Source organism: Hippocampus zosterae, chromosome 7, assembly GCF_025434085.1.
Source record: "Hippocampus zosterae strain Florida chromosome 7, ASM2543408v3, whole genome shotgun sequence".
In the NCBI taxonomy this organism is placed as follows: domain Eukaryota; kingdom Metazoa; phylum Chordata; class Actinopteri; order Syngnathiformes; family Syngnathidae; genus Hippocampus; species Hippocampus zosterae.
In genome coordinates, this window is record NC_067457.1 from 589,518 (window position 1) to 611,955 (window position 22,438).

At 51.5% G+C, this 22,438-nt stretch overlaps 3 protein-coding genes and 1 long non-coding RNA gene across 4 annotated transcripts; 2 read left to right on the plus strand and 2 right to left on the minus strand.

The window, feature by feature from the left end:
* The first annotated feature begins 185 nt into the window (after positions 1-185).
* On the plus strand, positions 186-3,534 carry LOC127603326 (paired box protein Pax-2a-like). Its single transcript, XM_052069510.1, has 4 exons — positions 186-584; positions 2,210-2,311; positions 2,942-3,028; positions 3,338-3,534. Exons 1-4 carry the CDS (start codon positions 413-415, stop codon positions 3,418-3,420), a joined length of 444 nt encoding a protein of 147 aa, XP_051925470.1. The 5' UTR covers positions 186-412; the 3' UTR covers positions 3,421-3,534.
* An 11,626-nt stretch (positions 3,535-15,160) lies between these two features.
* On the minus strand, positions 15,161-17,231 carry fbxl15 (F-box and leucine-rich repeat protein 15). The gene is made up of 4 exons (XM_052069494.1): positions 16,953-17,231; positions 16,534-16,687; positions 15,752-16,254; positions 15,161-15,458 (listed from the first exon to the last, which is right to left on the minus strand). The coding sequence occupies exons 1-4, from the start codon at positions 16,973-16,975 to the stop codon at positions 15,275-15,277; spliced, it is 864 nt and encodes a 287-aa protein (XP_051925454.1). The 5' UTR covers positions 16,976-17,231; the 3' UTR covers positions 15,161-15,274.
* Positions 17,232-17,996: 765 nt separating this feature from the next.
* LOC127603348 (uncharacterized) lies at positions 17,997-19,466 on the minus strand. Its single transcript, XR_007963033.1, has 3 exons — positions 19,001-19,466; positions 18,851-18,910; positions 17,997-18,291 (listed from the first exon to the last, which is right to left on the minus strand). It is a non-coding gene; the product is annotated as an uncharacterized LOC127603348 (long non-coding RNA).
* On the plus strand, positions 18,972-21,856 carry tbx6 (T-box transcription factor 6). Its single transcript, XM_052069395.1, has 8 exons — positions 18,972-19,049; positions 19,360-19,579; positions 19,686-19,953; positions 20,017-20,160; positions 20,272-20,342; positions 20,433-20,491; positions 20,634-20,931; positions 21,010-21,856. Exons 1-8 carry the CDS (start codon positions 18,980-18,982, stop codon positions 21,854-21,856), a joined length of 1,977 nt encoding a protein of 658 aa, XP_051925355.1. The 5' UTR covers positions 18,972-18,979.
* The last annotated feature ends 582 nt before the right edge of the window (positions 21,857-22,438 follow it).

Here is a 22,438-nt window from a genome sequence, read left to right on the forward strand (position 1 = left end):
GTTTAGCGGAGATAGGACCCGACAAGGGGGGGGGGGGGGGGGGTCACGGGCGTAGAGCCCCCTCGGGAGATCGGGGCCCACAGAGACACAACCGGGGCCTCGGACAAGCTTTGTCCTACTCCGGAAGTCTCATCTCATTAAGGAGGTGGGGGGGGGGCGGGGGGGGGGACCGCAGCAGCTGCTATCGCAACAAGTCATTCTTTGGTGCTGGATTTAGGATCTCGATGGAAAACAACGTGAAAGCAATCAAGAGATACATCTTTTAAATATTGGGCTGAACCCAGTCTGATATTTTTTAAAAGCGGGCGGGGGCGTTCCCACGCGACACGCGCGCACCCTCGAGACGAAGAGCGGCCGAGGCCGGGCTCGCCCTCGGACGCTACGCAAAATCCGGCGGCGGCCTCGATCCGGCATGGAGGTATTGTCTGGTTGCGTAACCCCTCCGTTGTGCGCCCCCCCCCCCCCCCAGGCTAATGAGTACGCGCTGCCCGGCCTCAATTCCAGCCTGGACGAAGTCAAGCCCAGTTTGTCGGCCAACGCCAACCCGGAGCTGGGCCCCAGCGTGTCGCAAAGCTTCCCCGTAGGTAAGATCGAGCCCCCGCCGTATGGCGACGCGTCAACATTCCAAAGCCAAACTATCAAGTCAAGGGGGAAGGCCCCCCCCACCCCCACCCACACCCCTTGGAGATCCTATTAGGCGCTTGAAAAGCGGCAGGCGCCGCGAAGAAAGGACTGAAGGCCATTGTGCCGAGCATCGAAATTCAGAGGCCAGGTCTCCCCCACCCGCCCCCCCCCCTCACACCTTTTGCTCCACAATCGCTGCTAAATAGTCCCGCTTACCCCGAGAAAACTCCACCGAGGATAATTGCATATTGTCAGGTCATTTCTATTGTTGAGATGGGAAGACATTTTATTTGATGAATCTGGGCCGAGGTGCGCCGTCTTCCGCTTCAAATTCAAATGGCTCCATTTGTGAAGGAACTCCCCCCCCCCCCCCCCAAGTAGTCAATGGCGAGATGGCTTCGATACGGCCGATTGTCCGCGCCTTCTATTGCGAGTTCCTGAGCTGAGCTGTTTTGCCAATCAAGGGGAACTTTGGAACTTCTCAAACGATGCAAAGTGACAAAGTGAGGGGGGTTGGCCGGGGGGGGGGGGGCAACTGTGTGAAAGTGAGCGACTTTCAGACGGCGTTTGGGGATTTCAAGTCATTTGGCGAGCCCAAACATTCTTTACTCCCTTGTAATTAATTAGGATGCCGGGAGTCCGTACCCCCCCCCCACCCCCCCCTCCTCGTTTTCTGGCTTGCGAACGCCTCAAAGATGGAGGTCAAAGATTTGCGGTTGTTGCGGCGAACATGAAGGTGTCCCCGACATGCTCGACTGGCCGGCGCTAAAGAGGCAGGCGCTAATGGCCTGGCGCCGCTGCCAAATGAAGATGAAGTTTTGCCGCCGCGCTCCTTGTCGTCATGCTCAAAAACTTTACGCCATTGTTTCGTCTTTGCCAAACGGAGTTCCGCGCCAGAGGGGGGAACGCCCCCCCCCCCCCCCCATTTGTACGCAGCTCAACTCCTGACCGTGTTTTAGGGATCATTGCAGTTGTTGCTGAGGACTGTCTCGGCGGTGCGCGCGGGAGGTCGGGACGATGATAGCAATTTCTCTTGTTTGATATTGTGTCCGGTTCGTCCGCAGAGACGAAGAGTTTGCAAAAGTTGCCCCCCCCCCCCCACAAGCCCTTTCTCGTTACCCCCTTTTGGAGCCCTTGCCGCCACAATCTAGCGGGGCCACCGGTCCACAATGGCGCCTGGTGCAGATTGAGGTTACGCGCCGCGCTCCCAACCCCCCCCACACCCCCCCCCCCCTCCCCGGGCCAGCCAGGACGACCCGAACCGTCATTCTCAATTACCGAGCTGAATATGCGCGCTCGGCAGAGGGGGGCCCGAGGCCGGGCTCCGTCCCTCGAAAGGCCGAAAGCCGCAGCCGAGCCAACGTTCACAAAATTGTCCTGACGCGGAGCACTTTGTTAATAACGACTGCAAAAAAACACTCCAGGTATCATGCCGCCCCGCCACCCCCCCGCCCTCCTCCGAAAAAAAAAAAAAACAAACAAACAAACGCTCTGGTATGGTTTCCGGATTTCAAACTTTCTCGCTCTGTCCTGACGTACTAACGAGGCCGACGTCGTTCTTTTGTGCCGTTTCTGTTGTGCTCAGGTCGCGACATGGCCAACACAACGTTACCCGGGTACCCCCCTCACGTTCCACCCACAGGCCAGGGCAGTTACCCGACTTCCACGCTGGCTGGAATGGTTCCTGGTAAGTCGCCGTGGCAAAATGGACTCGCGCTTTTCATTTTTTCGCCATTCAGTCCGTACAAAAACAACCGCAGGAAGTAGCAAAGTCCTGAATTGGATTTGCGGGACTTTGACCAATAAAATGCAGCCAACGCACTCCCCCCCCCCCCCCCCCCCCCCTCCAGCGCCCCAAAGACAAACGCACCTCAACATTGTCGCCACGCTCCGGTTGTGGCGCGACGTTCCGGCTCGTTCACCCCGCGCGCAAGGAAAGAGATTTAGCGTCGGGCGCCAAACACCGTGAAAGCAAAGCCATTCCTCAGCCGCTGCGTATAAACGACGGCCTTTATTGTCTCGTAAAGGAAGCCGAGGTGTCGACGCGTCGCTCGCCGCGTCGCTCGCCTTTTTTCTCCCGTGAAATTCTGCGCTGAAAAGATTGATGCAGCGAATCCAAAATGTATGCATGAAACGGTTTATTAATATAACGCCGGGCGTTTGTTAGCAGACTGGCTCGGAATTAAAAACGGGGCAGGAAGAATGGGGGAGATGCTCATAAAGGGGGACGGCCTGGGCGTCACCTCCCGTGTTGTTCACCGTCACAAAAAAAAAAAAAAAAGAAACGCTAATGGCTTCGCGGTGATGTTTTTTGCAGGGAGTGAGTTTTCGGGGAACCCCTACAGTCATCCGCAGTACACCGCCTACAACGAAGCTTGGCGATTCGGCAATCCGGCCTTACTAAGTGAGTACCGCCGACGGTTCGGCAGTTCGCTTACGGTTCGCTCCGCATTCTTTTGGGCGAGTGGCAGGCAACTGTGTAACGGAAAGCTAAGTTATTTCTTCTGCATCTTTAGATCGAGATGAGCCGCTAACAAGATTGCTCAGCTCGTGCTTCACCCAAAAACATGATTCAGAAAACAATTCATGACGGCAAAAAGTTCATTTTGGTCCTTTGCGATCTCGCTAAAACAAAAATATATTTTTAAAAAGCCCCAAAACAAGGTTGCTGTCACTCCTTGTTTGAAACGGTGCGTCTTCTGTTAACTTTCAGGTTCCCCTTATTATTATAGTGCCGCGTCGAGAGGTTCCGTCCCACCCGCCGCCGCCGCCGCCGCTGCCTATGACCGGCCGTAGTTACCATGGAAACCAATCGGCCTGCAGGACCGCCGCCTCAGCCTCCAGATTTGAGCGCGGCCAACTCACAGCACGAGGCCACTTTTTTTTGGGGGCCGTTTTGGTTTGTTCTATTTTTAGATCGACTTGCCGAACAGTCGAGGCTTGCAGAAAAGTGAGAGGAAAAAAAAATTGAATCCGCCATCGTGGACCAATACTGTACATTCCTGTTTGGGCTACAAAATGGAGCGGCGGCCTTTCCCTTTTTTTTTTTTTTTTTTTCTCCCCTATTTCTCCTCCCTTAAAATGCGAACGCCGTGAGATGAGCCGGCTGCATAGTCATCATTCATCCATCATCCGGCATGGCGGAATGCCGTGTGAAGATTACGACTCTGTGATACACAATCAACGTGTTAAAAAAAAGTGCAGCGCATTGGAAGCAAGTGGACGTCTTCCCCGTTGAAATATGATTTTTTTTTTTCTCCAATCACTAAAGTGCTGCGTCAGGATTTGAAATGTAACATTTTTGTGTCCTTTTTCTTACGTTTGCCGTTGATTTTGCACTATTTTCGGAGGTTTGCGTTGTTGGATCTGCAGGAATCCTTAAATGCGTACGTGCGTTCGGTTGGCACTTAAAGCGACGCGTCTCGACAACATGCACTAAAAACACGCTCGTAAGGAACGGCGAAAAAGTCGGCGCTCAAAAAGTTCATGCCTTAAAAACAAATTCAAAAGCTTCTGCGTCAACGCGTCTTGTTTTTTTTTCTTTTCTTTTGACTGAATGTAGTTTACGTTTGCCAAAGACTTTTCGTTGATTTTTTTTTTATTTCCGGGCGCCTATCGCTGAGATTAGCGTCAGGATTCATATTTTTAGGGACAAGCCGCAACGCTTCCAAGGAAGGCCAAACGTATACATTCTATGCAGCGCAGACGCTCGTCATATGCATATGACACTGTTCAAGGTACGGCGGGCGGAGTTGATTTCATGTTCATTCGTGCGAGTGTGTGTGTGTGAAGACACTGTAAATACCGCAAGGACCGTCTTTCATGTTCATGGCTATTTTGTCTTTCATTCATGCTGGTCACACTTGTATAATAATAATTAAAAAGTGTCTGAAATCTTTGACCTAAACGTGGTTGTTATTTAATAAATTGTGATTTTCTAGTTTTTTTTAATATTGGGCGGTTTTAGACAATTTAAATGATTATCTTTACCATTATTTTGACACATCTGTAATGTATTTCCTGGCAAATGCTCCATTTTACTTGACATTGTCTCGGGGAAAATCCCTTTCTGATGTTTTGGTGCTTTTCTCTACGGTTCGTGGAATGTCACGTGAGGCCGCACCAGATGCTCTGACGGTCCAGATTTTGCCCACGCGCCGTAGGTTGTCAAACCCTGAATTAGAAGGCCAAAAGGCAGATGTGACGATATTCCTTCAATCTGTTTTGAAAATGTCTGCGCCCAACGAGCCCGTTTAGAGACAAACGAAGCGACTTCTCAGGTGTAAGCGCCATCAGAGGCAGGAGCCGTGAATGTTTTCTCCGACGCGGATCAGCAAGCAGCGAATCAAGTGTTTAACCTCTCTCTCTCTCTCTCTCGCCGCTTTTTGTAAAGCCAAATTAATTTTTTTTTCCCTCTCTCTCGTCGCCTCAGAATTCAATTTGCGCTTCAGTTGCAGCCGCGAGATTTATGCGCGAAATCCTTCCGTGACCAACCCCCTCCCCTCTCTTCCTCCCTCTCTCTCTCTCTGGAAGCTTATTTTCACTCTTTTCTTCTCACCGTAATCCCCGCGCCTGGTATGACTTAGTTACGTCCTTATTGATTTACAGCCGGCGGACAGCGTCTCGATTAGCCGCGCGCAATAGACGAAGGATTTGGCCAGGCGATAAAGCGCACGGCGTACATGCGACGGCGCGTCGGGGCCGCTAATGGGACATTTCCTTCGTCGTGGGAAAATAAGTGGACAATGGACGAGTCCATTTTCTCGCCCTCCAAATCACACACCACCCATTGCCGATTCCACCGCCGCCTTCGTTACCGACGCTCAGGCCAAAACCGGACGCCTTTCGATAGCAGCGTTAACGTTTGGCATTTTGGTTACGCTAACGCTACATGTACAAAATGCTTTGTATGGTGATACAATCTCCTTTCGCTTCGTGTTGCCGGGAGGTAGACGCCACAAGCGCGGAAGGAAGTCGGGGACGACGGCGGAACCGCCGTTGACCTTTCGAACCGCTGACTGCACACGCCGCGTGCACGACGAAGATGCTGCCGCGGCCAAATGCTAATTTGGTTAGCGACGTGTCAAATGCGCAATAAATCCTCGAGCTGTTATCTCTTTTTTTTTTTCCCCTCTTCCCTCTCTTAGCGCCCATGACACGGCGAGATGGCGGCTCACATCTTTTCATATTCCTCGAAAAAAAAGGATGCATTTAAGGCCTCGCTTGATTCCGCGCTTACGACCTGACGGGCTAGCAGATGGGGTTGCGGGGGGGGTGTAGTCGCCAAAACACAGCGAGGCGGCCCTCTAATCGGCTGTCAGCCCCGGCGTTAGGCCCTGGCAAGTGAGGGAAGTGGGGGTGGGGGGGGGGGGGGCAGCCGGGGAAAATATTACGAGAGGAGAGACACTGCTCGCGGTAAGCGCAGACTTGCACCTTCCTCGCCGCGCGCACCGTCGAGTCAAAGGCATGATGAATTGGCCTGTCAACGCAATTCATTCGGGGAGCAATTAACTGGGCAGAAATGAACTTGGGCCATCAGTCGCTGCAAAACGGGCGGCGAGGCGTCTCTCGTCGGAAAGAAAGCTCCGATACGGGCGCGTGGGCACGTGGTGGTGGGTTGGGGTGGGGGCTGGGGGGGTTGATCTGACAAGGAATTGGTCATTTAATGCTTTAGCGCACCGGAGTCCGAGAGGAAGCCATGACAGGACTCCCCCCCCTGCTACTTTATTTATGAGTTATCCAAAGCGGCGAGGGGGGCCTTTAACTGGCTCACTCGGGGCCCGTCAACTCGACTTCTTGTCATGGAGTCTCCGCAAACAGGTCCTTCCCAGGCGGCAAGCGCAGTCCAAGCGGAGAAGACAAATATTTTGCTTTGCAATCACTTGTCACGCCGGCGCTTCCCAAAACAACTCGACGGGCTGTTGCGTCACCTCTCATTGGACCGTTGCCTTGGAAACCGCATTTTACAAACACTCCCGCTGCCAATTTTTAGGCGTCACTTAAGAAATCCTCTTTGAGCTTGCGTTTTGGTTTTTTTCTCCCAAAAATAAGCTCATTTCCAAGCGACCCCTCGCCCCTTCTTTTTAACATTCCTCCCGCGACTGTACCTAATGAAGTGGCCTCTCCTCCAAAGTCATCGCCGGCGATCAGACGGAGGCGCATCGTTAATTAAACGCGACTAATTGGGAACACGAGAGCAGTGCCAGGCTACGGGGCTGACAGCGCCGACAACAGGAGGGGGGAGCGGAACGTGACGAGCGGGCGCAGACAAAGCAACTTTCAAGTGGTTTGTCACACGACACCCTCCGAGGAATTGACGTGACGGAGCGAGAGAGAGTAGGCTGGGGCAGCGTGGAAGAAAGGCTGGGGTGGAGGGTTATTTTGCAGAGAGGAGGGGGGTGACGGCGCTCCTTTTGTCGGAGACCCCGGTTTCCTCAATTCGTGAGCGAGTGAACTGACCGAGGCAACTTGCTGCTGCCCATGTGCCTTGTGGACTATTCCCCAAACTTTCAATACGCGGATGATGATGTCACAAATGGGGGCGGGATGAGGCCCTTGCGTTGCAACGCGCGCATTTTATACGACAAGAACATGTTGATGAGCGAGAGCACCTGCCCGGACCCCCCAAAACAAGGATGTCAAGTCGGCATCATCAATAACAAGTGACAGGAAATGGATTTTGGAAGAGGTTCATCTTATTTGCCAGCTCACAACACCACCAGTAATTTAAAGGAACTAAGTGACGCGATTTGTTCTCCTGCACGACTGTTAATTTGTAACACCCCCCCCCCACCCCAAAAAAAAAACAAAACGCTAATACCGAAGAAGAGATGGAGCCCCGGTTTAATTATCAGGGGATGACTGTGACTGTGCATCATCATTAGTTTGACTAAATGGTGGCGGTCAGCGACTCAAGTGCTGGTAAATGGCACAATTAGCGGGCCGGGCGGGGGAGAGCTCCGTTCAATTTGAAAGCCGCCTTTCCTAATCCATCTCCGGTGATCACCAGAAATCCCGAGCGGTGCGTTTCCACGCCGGCCGCCGAAATTCATCAGTAAAATGTCAACGTTGTCATGGAGCCACGTCAAAACGCAAGCCCGGCTCTCAACCGACGGCGGGCGCCCCCCCCCCCCCTGCTGCCCCTGCGCTTAATCCCTCAGCGCACTCGCCGGGTAACCCCCGGCAGGTGCGGCGGGAGTCCATAAACACAGCTGGTGCGCCTCAGCGCCGGAACGCTGGGAGCCAGCTTCACCTCGCAACCTCACCCTGGCCGCTCTTTAACGGGAAACCCGCACATAAGCTTACCTTGCCGTAAGATCTCATCCGAGGCCTCCGGTGGAGCGGTGGCGACTCCGCGTTGACGCATCTGCCGCCGTTCATCTCGATTGGCCGGGAAATCCGCCGCCTCCTGTCCCTGATGAAAGTGGGCAGAGGTTAGAAAAAGCTCCATAAGAGAGAAGCAGCCTTTGATCCAAACATGGCCGCCAACAGCCGGTTGCAAAACGTCCCGTTAGGGGAAATTTGGAGACTTTTCCGAGACCGCGTTGACGCCAGCCAACGCGCGCGCAATTGGAGAAAGTTTACAGTGGTGCTTAAATATTCCCGATCGGTTCAATTAGACTCCGCGCACAATGCATTTAGCGGAGCAAGCTAATGTTAATCAGCATTGTATTGGGGTTAATCTCGCCGCTTATTACCAATTTGCTCGGCGCGACGGATGCCACCGTGACGGAAAGAAAAAGGCGCTAAAGGGGGGAGCGATCATTTCCCCAATCACCAGCGCCATGGCTGAGAGACACGAAATGTTTGAGAGCAAAGCATTTTCTCCCCAGCTGGCCTCTTTTATAGATCATGAAAATATACGACTTAAATCAAAAGGGGGGGGGGGGACACGCAATGGCGGCCCTGCTGTTCAATAACGACTTTTCGATTGGAGATCATCCACCAAGGCCATCAGTCTTGTCGAGCATCCTCCGCTCTGGAGGCCGAAGCACTGACATATAAACTCCCCCCCCCTGCGCCCCCTCTTCGCTATTTTTCCCTAATACGTACAAACGACGGCGTCTCGCTTGGCACTAAAGTGAGTCGATCGGGCAAATTGTTGCAAATTCACCGCCGGGCATTTTCGCAGATGAAGACTCAAACCCCCCCCTGCTTGAGGTGAAAATGTACAATTGACCCCATCCGCCTCGCCGGGAACGCCGCGCCATTCGGACCCGAGGCGACGCGTTGTCATCCAAATGAGATGAGTTTATTTCCCGCCACCCGGCCGGCGTCCGTCGCATTGCTCGGGAGGCCATCGAGCTGGAAAGGAGCGGCGGCGGCGGCGGCGGCGGCGGTCCAGGTTCCACACGTGCGCTCGGGCAGGCTTGGCCGCCGCCCAAATGTCTGGCCCTGCCTTCTGTGCAGGCGCAGGCTTGGAAAGCAGGAGGTCGACAATATTGCGCGACAAATTTCCTCTAATCGCGGCGCGATGGTCGACAGGCTCCAGAGGGAAGGCCAATCGCCGTCGCCAACGCTCGTACGCGCTCTCAGCGGGGGGGCGCCGCCCCCTTGCCCCGCATTGACCTTTCTGGCCAACGGCCGTTCGGTACCCGGCGCGCGACTGCAACCATTTGCCTTTGCGCTAACGCGGTTTCACGGTTTGCAAGTAGCGGGGGCAGCGTGTGCGATGAAAAGATCAAAAAGATGAAGCCGCTCACGAGAGCAATTAATTTCACTTAATGCCCATTTTTCGCGGGGGCTTACGGGCATGAGCGTAAAAGAGCCTCCGACTCATCCGCCCGGGAGATGCGGCGGCCTAGCGGCCGGAGCAATTTCAACATTCATCACATACTTGATGTCTTGCCATGATCCTTTCATTACGCCGCCTCAAATTTGAGACTCACGGGTCGCAAGGAGGTGCTTGGAGAACTCCGACGCAAAGCTTTAAAGATTTAAAGTTTGGAGAAAGTCCAACGTTTTGTGTTTTTAAGGGCATGAGAAAGCAAACACCAAGCACTTTGATGAGCTCGCTAAGAAGGACGTGGCAACGCCCGTGAAGGTGTTTTGTTCGAATGAGCGCAATTCTCAATTGAGCGCCGCGCACGAATAGCATCACCCTTCACCCCGGTGAAAAGCCAATCTCGAAAAACGAGGGCACGCGCGAGCGACTCCAAGCTGCCGTTTGATGGAAGCGAGCGCAGAATCTCCCCAAAGAATAGCCAACTGGAGTTCTCGTTGCGTGTTACCCAAACAGTCTTTTTCCATTTTCTTTTCCGGCATGGCACCGGAGCCCATTCTAGGAAATGTTCCAGCTCCAAATCCGAGCTAAGCGTGCGAGTACACCCGGAGCCATTTTCCGTGCACTCTGAAACGGGGCAGAACAACACCCACGTTGACGCCTTAACACAAAAGAAGCCAGCGGGGAGGACTTGTATGGTCTCAAATGAGCAGTTGGGGGGCATTTGCAAGAGGAGGAGGAGGAGGAGGGATGAGGGAGGGGGGGGGGGGGTCCATAGCAACAGTCAAGTCCCCAGCTGTCATGTTTGGGGCTGAGATGGGTGCCGCGAGCCCAGGGACCACTTAACCTCGGCTGCACTTCAACTCGGGAAGTGAAGATGCCGCACTGCGCCTCACTTAAAATGCAAACTTTACGTGCCCCCCCTCCCATCCCCACTCCCTGCACAAGGGAAACACTTTTTGGGGGGGAATTAACCCGAGGAGCTCGGCAAAGAGGTCTCTGAGAAATAATTAACCATCAAAGCTGTGGGATGTCGTTTGGGAAAAAAAAAAAATTGATGATGACACCATCAAGCGAAGAATCCCCCCCCCCAAATTCCTCTCCACGCCTGCTGTTTTGCAATGGAAACGGCGGCATTGTCCCCGCACGGCGGGTCCCCTTCTGGCCGTCTAATCAAGCTCCCGCTTTCACTGCAGCTGCTTTACAGCAAGCGGCGACACTGACCTCTGAGGGGCCCGCCTTCCAACCCCCCCCCCCCCCCCCCCCCGCATCCCTCTGGTCCTTTGGGACCCTTCAACAAGCTTTAGAGGCCAAATGAGGTGTAGGTCTATTAAAAGGGAGTTTGTGTGCGGATCACACTCCCTCTGGGGGCGGCGCGTTTTTTTTTTGCCTTGTCATTCAGGTGCGGCTCATTTCCGTCTGCTCGGCGAGGCCTCGCCCACCCTCAAACCAGCTGCACGGACCGGGGAGAGGCCCGTCCACCCATAGAAAAGCCACGGAAATGCATGAAAAATTTCCAAGGTAAACGGTGCTTGTTATCAAGACCCCCCGCCCCCCATTAAAAAGAAAAAAGAAGAATATTAACGAATGCTATAAAATTGGCAGTTGCGGGCTCATCAAACGGAAAGTGCTGAGGGGGGGGGGGGGGGACAAAACACAATTGCTTCCACCAACTTAGACGAGCTAATTAAAAAGGCAGGCAATTTCTCTCCAACAGTCACACTCAGGATCTTTAATTGAAATCAAAATGAATGGCGCTCGCAAGGAAAACGGCGAGCGGGGTGGTGGAGGAGGAACGCGGAGGTGGCGCCGTTTTACCCGTCTCGCCTGAAAATGGTGTTTGATGATCATTCCATTGGGTTTGGCTAAAGCAAGACATGCGTGGGCAGGTTACAGCTACCACAAAAGTCTTGGGCCTTGCGTACTTTGGGTTCCAGGTCCACACTGGGTCTAGTTCTGGAACAAAATGCGAAACGGGGGGCCGTACGCCACAATGAGTCAAGTGGAGTGGAGTGGAGGTCTTTGCTGTTCAAGTGGGTAGCTGCCCCGCTGAGGCTTTTCTCGAATAGCGCTAAGTGGCCGTGATGAGACCCCCCCCACCCCACCCCTTGCCTCCTTCGGCTGCCGTTCCCTTCCAATTGAAACGGAGCCACATTCCGAGGCGCTTTTGTTGTTATGTGCTGAAGGAAGAGGGCCGTGCGGGGGGTGGTGGGGTGGGGTGGGGGGGGGCGTTCATTTCTCTATGTTGCGCTGTGGTCAAAAGCATCAAATTCCGCAACGTAGAGAGTCGTGATCAACGCGCGTTGGTTTTACTCCCTGCTCATCAGCTTGAAATAGCATCCCTCTTGAAGATTAATGCAAGGCGGGATAAGAGAGGATGCGTCCCGCCGTTTATTATTCCCGCCGCCCTCCGCCAAAATAAAACATTTTTTTAAAAAAACAGTCACGGTAAATTCGCAGAGTTGTTGTTCAACTGGCGGCATTACCATATGTGTGCCATTTCCATCGAGTGACATCCAGCCCAACAACCCCCCCCCCCCACCACCACCCCGGATCAAATGGGGACTATTGATCCCGCAGCACTCCATTTCAAGTTAATTGTGCTTGAAATGAGGTGCACATACTCAAGTCTACCTGCGCCTGGAAGCTTTTATTTATTTATATTTGTCAGGGAAGCCCCCCTGTGACAAATAAACATAAAATACTCCATTCACTCACCCCCCCCCCCCAAAACGAAAAACAAAAAAACACAGAGGCCAATTAGTCTACATCTGAATCCGACTTTTAAGTTGGCTCATACAGAGATGACTGGATTTTTTTTTTTTAACCAACACCCCCCATATAGAGCTCTGTAGTGGCTACACCGAGAATAAACGTCCGGTACTATTTCCAAGTCTGAAAAACCCAAAGTGGTGGCAATGCGCAACTTGGCTTCAATATTTGTGCGTAGCGATGTCGGGGGTGTGTGGCAGCACCACTTCAAACATTTGGAAACAAGCTGCCCCCAAATGAACGCCTGCTGCGAGGCGCCATATTTCAAGGGAAGAAAACGCTTGCAAGGCCGCATATATCAGAGCGCAAACCCCTCCCCTCCGTTTGGTTTTAAGACGATTCTTTTTGAATAGTCCACATAGATATAAATAAGCGGAAACGCCTTAATGGATCGCATAAACTGGCGACACACACACACAAACGCCCATGTGCGCGCGGAGGCAGGATTTAATTTGCATGGCAGATTAGCTTGCTCTCGGGTCGGGCCGGCGCCTCGGGGTTGCTTGTTCATTAATAGGATCTAGTCTCTTTATATGCATTAAGTCAATTGAGCCCATACATAATCTGATTTCGGCAACGCCGTGTAAATGTTGAAGCGCGCTCCCTTAAGTGCACCGCCGGTGTTATTTGCAGTGGGAGAGGAGCTTATCTAAGCACTCATAAATAAAGACAGCATAATACCGTGGGGGGGGGGGGGGGGGGGGGGGGGGGCTTGTGTCTTTGTTTCAAACATTTACTTATACATTTAACAGTTGCCTCGACTTTTGACCCAAAGTCTGAAATTCATCGCTCCGGCCTGAGAAAAAACGTGCAGAAAAGATTGGTTTTATCACATCGGAGATTCAAAAAAATCCATGAAAGAGAGTAAAAAATAGATTGAATGAGTCAAGGCCACCGAAAACGCTTGGCTGCAGAGGGCAAAATTGTTTTAAAGACTAAAAGGATGCAAATCCCTCAACAAACAGACAAGTTAAGTTCAGGCTTGAAAAGGGTTCCTTTGAGGGGAATTTGAATATCATTTGTCACTTCTGCTGCAAGGTCTTTCCAAAACACACAAGTGAAGGAAAATTCAATCCCTTGGCGGCGGCGGATTTGGATAGCGATATGAGCCCCCAAATAAATGTTGCTGGGCGCCCTCCCTTCCGTTTCCAGGACTCCCAAAGCTCCATCACTCAAGTGTGTTGCACGCCCACCGCAGCCACATGACTGCAGAAGAGCTTCTTTTACTTTCTGCCCGACTGCGTACGGCATAATGGGCGAGAGGGGGTGGGGGTGGGGGGGGGGTCGGCGGGCTTCAAGCGGCGCACGCCGTCTTCACAAAGCCCCGGCGGCGGCCTGCCGGGGAGCCCGTGGCGCATCCGAGGAGGCTGCCTCGAGAAACTCTTTTTCAAGAGCACTCGGCTTGGAGAATGACGCCCCGCCCGGGTCCAGCCCTCGGTGATATGACGCACATATCATAGATCAGGCTCTCGACCCGGGCACACGGCCGGGTGAGAAGTGAGCGACACCCGAAAATATTCCCACAAAGAAAGCACATCCTCGTCCGGCCGGATGCGGCAGCGCATCCTTGCATTGCAAGAGTCGAGTCTGTGGGATGGAGCCGTTCATTCACCGCTCAAGTCTTCCACCCTGCACCACGTCAGATAGCCAAGACCAGACGACGACGACGACGTCCTGCGCCGCAAACGGCTGCGCAAAACCGAGACGCCCATATCTCAAGTCCCGGTGATCCACGCGGTCTTATCTGATGTCCAATATTTTGGTCAAGGGCTTTCGGGAGCTCAAGGCTGTGGATGGCGGCTGATCCACCCCCCCCCCCCGTGGATCCGAGCAGACCGTCGAGGGAACGCCATCGCAGACAGCTCGTTCCATGAGCCGATGAGCGGGATATTGCGCTTCGACCGAGAATCTCCTCTAATCCAGAGGTAGCAAAACCGCTCCTAATCAGGAAGATCTTTTGGGCCCCGCTGCCATTCCGCATCGGAAACTTTCTCTAGAAAGCATGATGGGAGGGGTCAGAACCTCCCGCCCATGGACTAAAGCCGCTCGGTTCATGAAACAACAACAAACTGGGCCCGGAACGAATTTGGACCGGCGTCAGCCTGTGGGGATGCGTTCCATTTTGTCTGATCAGCGACACCGTTGTTCCACTTCACGCACGGACGCCTCCGTCTCAGCCTCTCAAAGTCTTCATGGAAACTTTGAGGTTCAGTCTAAAAATTGCACACTCAATCGCAATTGACTAACAGACACTGAACTGTAAAGAAAAACTATGTTTGAGAACAAGATGTGATCTGTCATTATGGCTCTACACTGACCTCTGCTGGTAGCGAGACACCAGTACACCAACTCTGGATTTAGCAGGACAAAAACAAAGGCTGATAGATGATTTTGTGCTCATTGCGCTGCAGTGTGACAGATGCAGCCCGGAAGGTTTTCAAGCCGGCAACTCCTTTCTTGAGAGTGACAAATTAAAAAAAAAAAAGAATAAGTCTCAAAGCAATTCTTTGCAATTTATTGTTTGTGAAGAATGCACGTGTATCAAAACGACCGTGTACAATTTGGTCATCGGTAAGTTTTGTGCAACACAAAAAGCCCATCGAATGGGTTCATGCTATTTGCCAAAACATTGTTTTCGGGAAGAGCGAGTGCAATCTCAACAGTTTTACACACACACACAAAATCATTCTTGAAAAGTCCGAGTATATCCATGAATGGAGAGATTTGTGTCCAATGCAACAAGACAGAAACATTCTTTTTTCCAATGTGATGACTGTAAACTAAGCTCTTCTCCCAAGTTTTCTATGAAGAAATATATTGAATACGACCTGGATTTCCCCTCCCGCGTTTTTGTCAACAGAATGTTGATTCACATTTTTGCGACAATTTTTAAGAGTTTAAATGTTTGTTTTTTTTAATTTCACACACAACCTCCCCAATGCATTTCAACATGCTTCCATTTAACGCAAATTTGGGCTATTGGACAGTAAATAAACAAGCCGGGATCAGTGACCGGTTATTATAAATATATATATATATATATTTGCAATGGTTTTGACACGTTTACATTTTCAATGAGTTTGAATATGAAAGATGTCGGTGAAAGGCCAAACACAAACAAGCATCAAATGCTTCCTTAAACAGTGCGGACATGGTTTATACCTGGATATTGACATAAGGGCCAGAGCGCACGGCGAGGGAAAGCCGCTCCCTTCCCGGCGGCGGACGAACGTCCATGAGCACGTTGCGCTTGCGCAGCGGCTCCAGGCTGGACTCGGTCACACGGTGGCAGTGTTTCACCTTCAAGGACTGCAGCTTGGGGCAGTATTCGGCAACCGTCCTGCGAACGGCAGAGGGCTTTCAGATTACGGAGGCATCCGCCATTGAGGGGCAACCAGTTCATATCCGCGTTTGTTAGTGTATTCATCTTTTCATGCTGTAAAATCATTCAATATGGTCAGACTCTCAACTTGAATTCATCTCAAGAGCAGGGGGGGTGGGTGCTTTGAGATGTTTGATTCGAAACGGTGACGTCCTGAAATATCCAAGAACATTTACCATTTTACTCCTTAAGTTTTCAAAGATGATGTCTGCGTGTGTTTTTTTTAAAACTCAAAACAAAAGATGCAATACCTAATGGCCTGGTCCCTGACCTGCAGGCAGCAACTCAGGTCCAGATGCTCGAGGCCCCTGCAGTTCTTGGCCACCTCCTCCACTGACTCACTTGTGATATTTTCATTGACAGCCAAAGACAGAAACGTTAACCCTGCGCACTTCTTGGCCAGGTAGCAGATGGCGTCGTCCTTCAGCCGGCAGCATCCGCTGAGGTCGAGCGAGCGCAGCTCCCCGCAGTGGTCGGCCAGGCTGCGCAGGGACAGAGCGTCCACGAAGACGCAACGGGCCGCGGCGAGCTGCCGCAGGTGTACGCAGGTCAAAGACAAGGCCACCAGCGAGTGGCGAGTAAGGCCCACGCAGCCACTCATGTCCACTGACATCAGACGCTGGTTCCGGCTGACCAGGGGCAGCAGGTCCTCATCCGTCAGCCAGGAGGAGCAGCTCTCAAGTGATAGCTTGCGGAGAACCGCGTTGTCCTTCAACAGCGAGCAAAAGGCCTCCTTTGGAACACGCAATCCAACCTGTGCGTAGTCAACAGATTTGGAGAGTTATTATTGTTTGAACAATACAGTACTATATTCCAAGACCCGACTGATAAGTCTACAAAGAAATTAGCTCTTTTGAGCTTCTCAAAAATAAACGTCTTACGTGTTATTGAAAAAAAACTTGTGCAAAAAAAGTTTCAAGAATGCATGATTTATGTCTACTGAGAGAAAGTATTGTCCACGCACAACTTTGTAGAGCCCAGCTGCACGGTCACAGAGAGGGAAAACAAAATCACAGCGTGGTTTAATACTCACCGCCTCAAAACTCGTGCATTTGGCAAAGAAGAGTCGGATGAGCGTGCGGAATCGCTTGCTCACTCTTTGCAAGGCGACAAGCTGTCTCAAAGGTAACTGGCATAAAATACGTGAAACCAGTACGTCCTCCCACGGTAACGTCAACAGGCGACACCTGCTGGAGAAAGCCATATTAGGACTGACTACTTTTTTACGTTTACTCCTTACATTTAAAAACAGACGTGTGTATATATTTTTTTCACGTTTGTACTTCCATTTCAGAGTCTGCACATTTTTTTTCCATAGCTACTTGGAGGATTTGCGTCTGTGAGTTTAAGTTTGCCAACTTAGGCATGCTCGTCTCTTCAATGTATGTAAAAGGGACCGACAGGTTGGGCGACGTGCTCCGAAGCTTCCCAAAGTATAAATGAATTTCTTACGTTACTTCCGCCCCGTCCTCCATGCCAAGCTGAATGCCTTTTTAAAAAAAAATCTAGTTTCAGAGAACGGACAAAATCACTTCCTTAACGTCACCGCCATTTTCTTCTTCGGTAATTAGCATCCTGATTATTGTGCTTGCGCCGCCTGCTGTTGGGCTGCCGCGACCGCCACCCCTCGACTTTTCACGAATCAGCGTTTCAGAAATTCATTTTTTCTTTTCCAATTATTCCACGGTGCCCGTTTGTACAGCTCCAAAGACATTTAACAAATTCACCGAAACCATTTAAATTAAATTAAGCCCCCCCCATCTCGCGTTCAACATTTCTTTCATTTAGTTTGTTTTCTGACGCCACAAAAATTGCACTTTTGGTAACACTATTGCTCATCGTTACTTTACGAGTAGTGATGGGATTTAAATGTATTTATTTATCCCTGACAGAGAGAGAGAGTTACATAGTTCACCAGGAAAAGTGACTTACAATTTTCAGACCGAGTTTGACGATGTATGATTCCACTGATTCACAGAGCTGTGTGTTTTTAGTCTGACCGATGACCCTTTGACCTCAATAATGAAACAAAGATTTACTTCAAACAACTTAGCACTTCATCGTCAAGGAGCAGGATAGTGCCAATGATGAATGCACTGAAATCCCCCACTCCCCCCCAAGCTCTTTTCTCTCTCTATGCAAGCAGCATTAAGACAACAACGCAAGTTGCAACCACATTCATTACTGGCCGTTACAGGGATCCACCTGTTAGTTTGTAAAAGCATGAGTAAAATACACTTAACACCTCAACTTCCCCTCAAGCCTTTAAACACACACACAAATGGACAAAGAAAACAACAACTAGAACAACACCGACTCTGTTGGCTGTTACCCGACTCCAGTTGTCACCGGTGCACAAAGCAACAAGTTTGATGGACTTTGCTTTCCTGAACATTAATCACTGGTCATGCAATGTTTTACATGACGTTATATCCCAGGATGCAGCTGTGTTCTGATTGTAATTTCCCCATTGCGGAACAAATAAAGAATATCTTAATAAAAAGAAAATGACAATTATTACAATCAGATTTGTTCAAGACAGAGTTTGCCGTTTGCCGATTGAAAATATTCCTAAAAGCTAAGTTTGACGTGCTTCTCGCGTGTGTGCACACCAGTCCAATTAGAATGTGATGCCAAACTTTGAGTCTCATTGTAAGAATTCAAACGTTGCCCATCAACTTTTTCAACGCCGTTGTTTGTGTGGCCAAATTGCAGTCAGCTGGCCAATTGGCTTCCTCGCCGACTAACATCCTCAGACTCCCCGCTGACCGAGGACTCCACAGGCACACAGCTGAGAGGAAGAGACGCGTCATCGGGCCATCAGCGAGTTGCAGGGGATCTGCTTGTAAACGAGCCACACCACCCTCCCACCCCCCCATCAGCTGTCCTGCCTCTTCAAAACAGCACCAGGGGGCATTACAAGTATTTTTGTATTTCGCAATTGCAGCTTGGATTGTTTTGAACCCGCCGCTCGCAGACTGTATTGCAATACCCTCAAAGGGGAAGTCAACCCCCAAAAATATTCTACTATAGTACGTTCCGTGTGACTCCACGAGTCTAAAGAAGGCATTCTGATAAATGAAGTTGCTCGGGGCTCAGGTATTAGCCAATTGCGACTTGGCTTCAGAGAACAGGGGATTTTGGTGCCGAGCTCATGGAAATGTTTGATAGTTGTTTGATATTAGATCGTCATTGATCCCAAAGGACGAGAGGCCTTCATGTCCAATTAATCAGTTATTGAATGAATTGATTGGGGTAGATGGACAGACTAGATGGATAGGGTGCAGGGTGTCAAGAAGGTTGGTGTGAAAATGTGACCATTTGTCCTCCACGTGTTAACAGCCACACACCTATTTAGTCGAGCGCAGGCAGGTTGGAGGCAGTGACCGAAGGCCAGGCCAGCAGACGAACTGGAGCAGGAGAGCTACGACGACGACGGCTACGACTTTTCCCCAAGCTGAAGAGCGCCGAGCCACAGTATGCTTGGAGTGGACGTGTACGCCGGTTTGGCTGTGGGCCCTCAGCGAATTGGAGAGCGCTTCTACAGAGGTGAGAGGATATGCACGTTGAAAAATCAGCGCAGCTTTATGGATGTAAAACGCAAACGTCAGACAATTGAACATTTGAGACCAACAATAGAAAAAAAAACCAATCTCTTCGGCTTCCACCTCCAAGAGCAACTGGATGGAGCAGCTCAGTGAGGCGAGGCGAGACCATTCAGAGACTTGAATACAAAACTAAATCTTAATATCACCTTGAAAGCAGCCAGCGAACAGGGGCCAAAATATGAGTTAACTCGTTTACGCTCCACTTTTTTTTTTTTTTAAATGTCTGCTAAATTTCTCCGCAATTCGCCAAGATCGAGAGCCCGCCGCCCACATGCCGCTGTTCCCTTCTACGTGTGACGGGGGGGCCAAAGCCCCGCCCCCTGTGAGGCTTTTGGCGCCCCCGGCCGTCATCCGCGGCGAGCCGACGGCCCAGGTGCAAAAAGACGACGTGAAGATGGACCTGGAGAACTCATCCCTGTGGAAGCAGTTCAGCACAGTGGGAACGGAGATGATCATCACCAAAAAGGGCAGGTGAGTGGAGGAAGGAGCTCACGATTCATGCCGTCGTCGCACAGCGATCTTCTTGTAGTGCAGGCAGGAGCGCAGTGTGACATGGCACCTTCCTCTCCCTACCTAGACGGATGTTTCCCGGTCTGAAGTTGAAGCTGTCGGGCCTGAACCCGTGCCTACGCTACATCCTCCTCCTGGACATCATCCCGATGGACAACTCGCGCTATCGCTTCCAAGGAGGCGGATGGCAGGCTGTGGGCGGGGCCGAAGCCAGGCTGCCGGACCGCGTGTTCATCCACCCGGATTCCCCCGCCACCGGTGCTCACTGGCAGAGCCGCGCCATCTCCTTTCACTCTGCCAAGCTCACCAACAACACGCTGGACACGCAGGGACACGTAGGTTGATCTCAGCGACAATGGAGGGATGGAAAACAATGTCACAGTCCTTCTTCTTTCCAGATCATCCTCCACTCACTTCATCGCTACCAGCCTCGAGTTCACGTGATCGAGGCCAGGGACATGCTGAGTTGGGGCGGAGGGCAGCACTCCTTTGTCTTCCCCGAGACCCAGTTTGTCACCGTCACTGCCTACCAGAACAGCAAAGTACTTTGCACACAATGCGCTCGCCATCACCTTTTATATTTGCTTCCTCAAATTATTCATCAAAATATGATTGATGGATTAGATTTCAAATTGCTTTCTTTTTGTTTGCAGATCACAGAGATGAAGATCAACTGCAACCCCTTTGCCAAAGGATTCCGGGAGGAAGGCATGAATAGCAAAAAGTAATTGACGATCGGGGCACACTTGCTTCTAGTCAGAGCTCTGTTTCAAATTCTTCCCAAAACGTTTTTTTTTTCCCTCTGCCTCGACAGACAAAGAGAAGCAAGACAGAAGCGAAAACTAGCGGACATGACGGAAACCGTGGCTATAGGTCAGTTGGTACTGTCTCAAACCTTCTTGCTCCAGACCCCCCTGAGAACGCAAATATTTGAGACTGATGACAATTTCTGAGCAAATCCAATACCCCCCTCCCCCTTTTGTCATATGTCAAGCGTGGCCCATGTCCTCCACAGGGAACTGCGATGCATGTGACTCCACTCAGCACCTTCCCACTGTCCCCGCCGCCACCCCCAACATGAGCGGAGCAGACCTGCAGGCCCTGGCTTTGGCCACTCTGCACCCCCTGCATGCTGAGCCCTCGTGCGGGTTTACCCCAGAGGACGGCGCCTTCCGGGGCAGTCTCGTCCCAGAGCCGCCTCTGGACCTCGACGAGGCTTTCATGGCCTCCCAGATTCCAGACATAAGTCTCTCCATGAGTGCCGGGATGCAAGGCACGGCAGGAAGTGAGGTCACAAATGCACTGGTTGAATGGTAAGCGTTTGAGGAAGCAAAAAATTGGGTATTGCTCCTGATGAAGCCCATGTCAGACAATGTCATCTCTCTCCACAGTTGCGACTCCTTGGGTGAGACGGCATTCACCTCCACCTTCCCCGCATCTCAGGCCAGCTCGCCCTCCACCTTCGCCTCAAACCCATCTGAGCCTGCCGTGGACTACCCCGCCGTCCTTTCCTCCTCCCCCACCCTCTCCGCCACCACCTCACCCTCTTTGCAGCAGAGCGCCTTCACCTTCCCCACTCCACCCGACTCCTCCTCCTCCTCCTCTTCACCCTCCTATCAAACCGAATCGCCCTCCAACCCGGAAGCCGACGGCTCTCTTTCCTCATGTCAGTCCCAGCGCCAAATGTCCCTGCTCATGCAGCAAGATGACAGCCCCCCTCCCTCTCAGCAAACTTCGGAAGCCTTCATTTATCCAAACGGCCTGCCTTCGAACCCACAGCTGCAGCCCCCACCGGGTGCCCCCCCAGCACCATTCGCTTTACCGCCACCCGCGCAGATGCAGAGCCTGTCCTTCCCAAGCCATTTCTCCAATATGAGCCCACCGCATCAAGCCTCCGGCCTCTCCGTGGCCTTCCCCCGCCCATCTTGCGCCCTGCCTTTCCCACCTTCCTCTTGCTTCGCTTCCACTCCTCACCCTCCAAACCTGAACAATGGGACCCCCTCGCACGCCTCGGTGGAGCTGGGCGCCATCCCCCAGTACCGCTCGGACATGATGCTGCACCACCCCTCCCTGCTGCCCCAGCTGGAGCCAGCCCTCCCCATCCCGCCTGCCGCCCCAACCATGTACCCGGGGGCCTTTTCCTCCTACCCGATCCGGCTACGGCAGGACCCTCACCCATCTCTCAGCATCCCCCTCAGGCCACTCTACAGACACCAGCAGGGTCCTTCCTGGATGTGAGCGGCAGGGCTGTGTTCTAAAACAAAAATGGATGTTTTAGTGATCAATTGCATTTTGGCTTCATGGCAAAGTTCGTCGTGATCTTTAAGTGTGTGTCCTCAGATAAATTGACTTGTAAATAGTGCTTCGGCTGAACTCGCCATTGCAGTGGAGGAAATAAAAAATATATATATACGATTCCCATCTTGTACATCGTGCTTCGGAACATTGAGTAAGTCCCTTTGCAGACGTGACGAAGCTACACGGTTAATCATTTGCTCTGCAAACTTACTGATTGTCTCTCTCTCTCTCTCTCTGACATTTCAAGTGACACTCTCTCAATATGTAACTCAACCCAAAAACGGTGTGTTGAGAATTAACCCCAAATTTTAGGTCTTAACAAGTTTAGTGACGTTGAGCAGATGGACGCCTTACGCAACAGCTAACCTAATTTAACAGCAAAGGTAATTACAAAAAAAAAAATGTATCGGCAATGGTTAAAATGTCAGAAGTGACATAGAAGTTCTTGAACCCAAATTAGATTTGAATTCTAAAATAGCATTTTTGTGGGAAGCCAAAAACATTCAAATTGACCGTTGTTTT

What these genes read in the sequence shown, in the direction of transcription:
- fbxl15 (XM_052069494.1), bottom strand. Translation starts at nt 16,975, where the DNA reads ATGGAGGACGGGGCGGAAGTAAC. An exon ending in GAGGACGGGGCGGAAGTAAC is followed by an intron (nt 16,688 to 16,952) that starts GTAAGAAATTCA and finishes TTTCTCCAGCAG; the next exon opens with GTGTCGCCTGTTGACGTTAC. An exon ending in GTCAGGGACCAGGCCATTAG is followed by an intron (nt 15,459 to 15,751) that starts GTATTGCATCTT and finishes TGCCGTTCGCAG; the next exon opens with GACGGTTGCCGAATACTGCC.
- tbx6 (XM_052069395.1), top strand. Translation starts at nt 18,980, where the DNA reads ATGCTTGGAGTGGACGTGTACGCCGGTTTGGCTGTGGGCCCTCAGCGA. An exon ending in ATCATCACCAAAAAGGGCAG is followed by an intron (nt 19,580 to 19,685) that starts GTGAGTGGAGGA and finishes CTCCCTACCTAG; the next exon opens with ACGGATGTTTCCCGGTCTGA. An exon ending in GACGGAAACCGTGGCTATAG is followed by an intron (nt 20,492 to 20,633) that starts GTCAGTTGGTAC and finishes TGTCCTCCACAG; the next exon opens with GGAACTGCGATGCATGTGAC.
- LOC127603326 (XM_052069510.1), top strand. Translation starts at nt 413, where the DNA reads ATGGAGGTATTGTCTGGTTGCGTAACCCCTCCGTTGTGCGCCCCCCCC. An exon ending in GTCGCAAAGCTTCCCCGTAG is followed by an intron (nt 585 to 2,209) that starts GTAAGATCGAGC and finishes TGTTGTGCTCAG; the next exon opens with GTCGCGACATGGCCAACACA. An exon ending in CGGCAATCCGGCCTTACTAA is followed by an intron (nt 3,029 to 3,337) that starts GTGAGTACCGCC and finishes GTTAACTTTCAG; the next exon opens with GTTCCCCTTATTATTATAGT.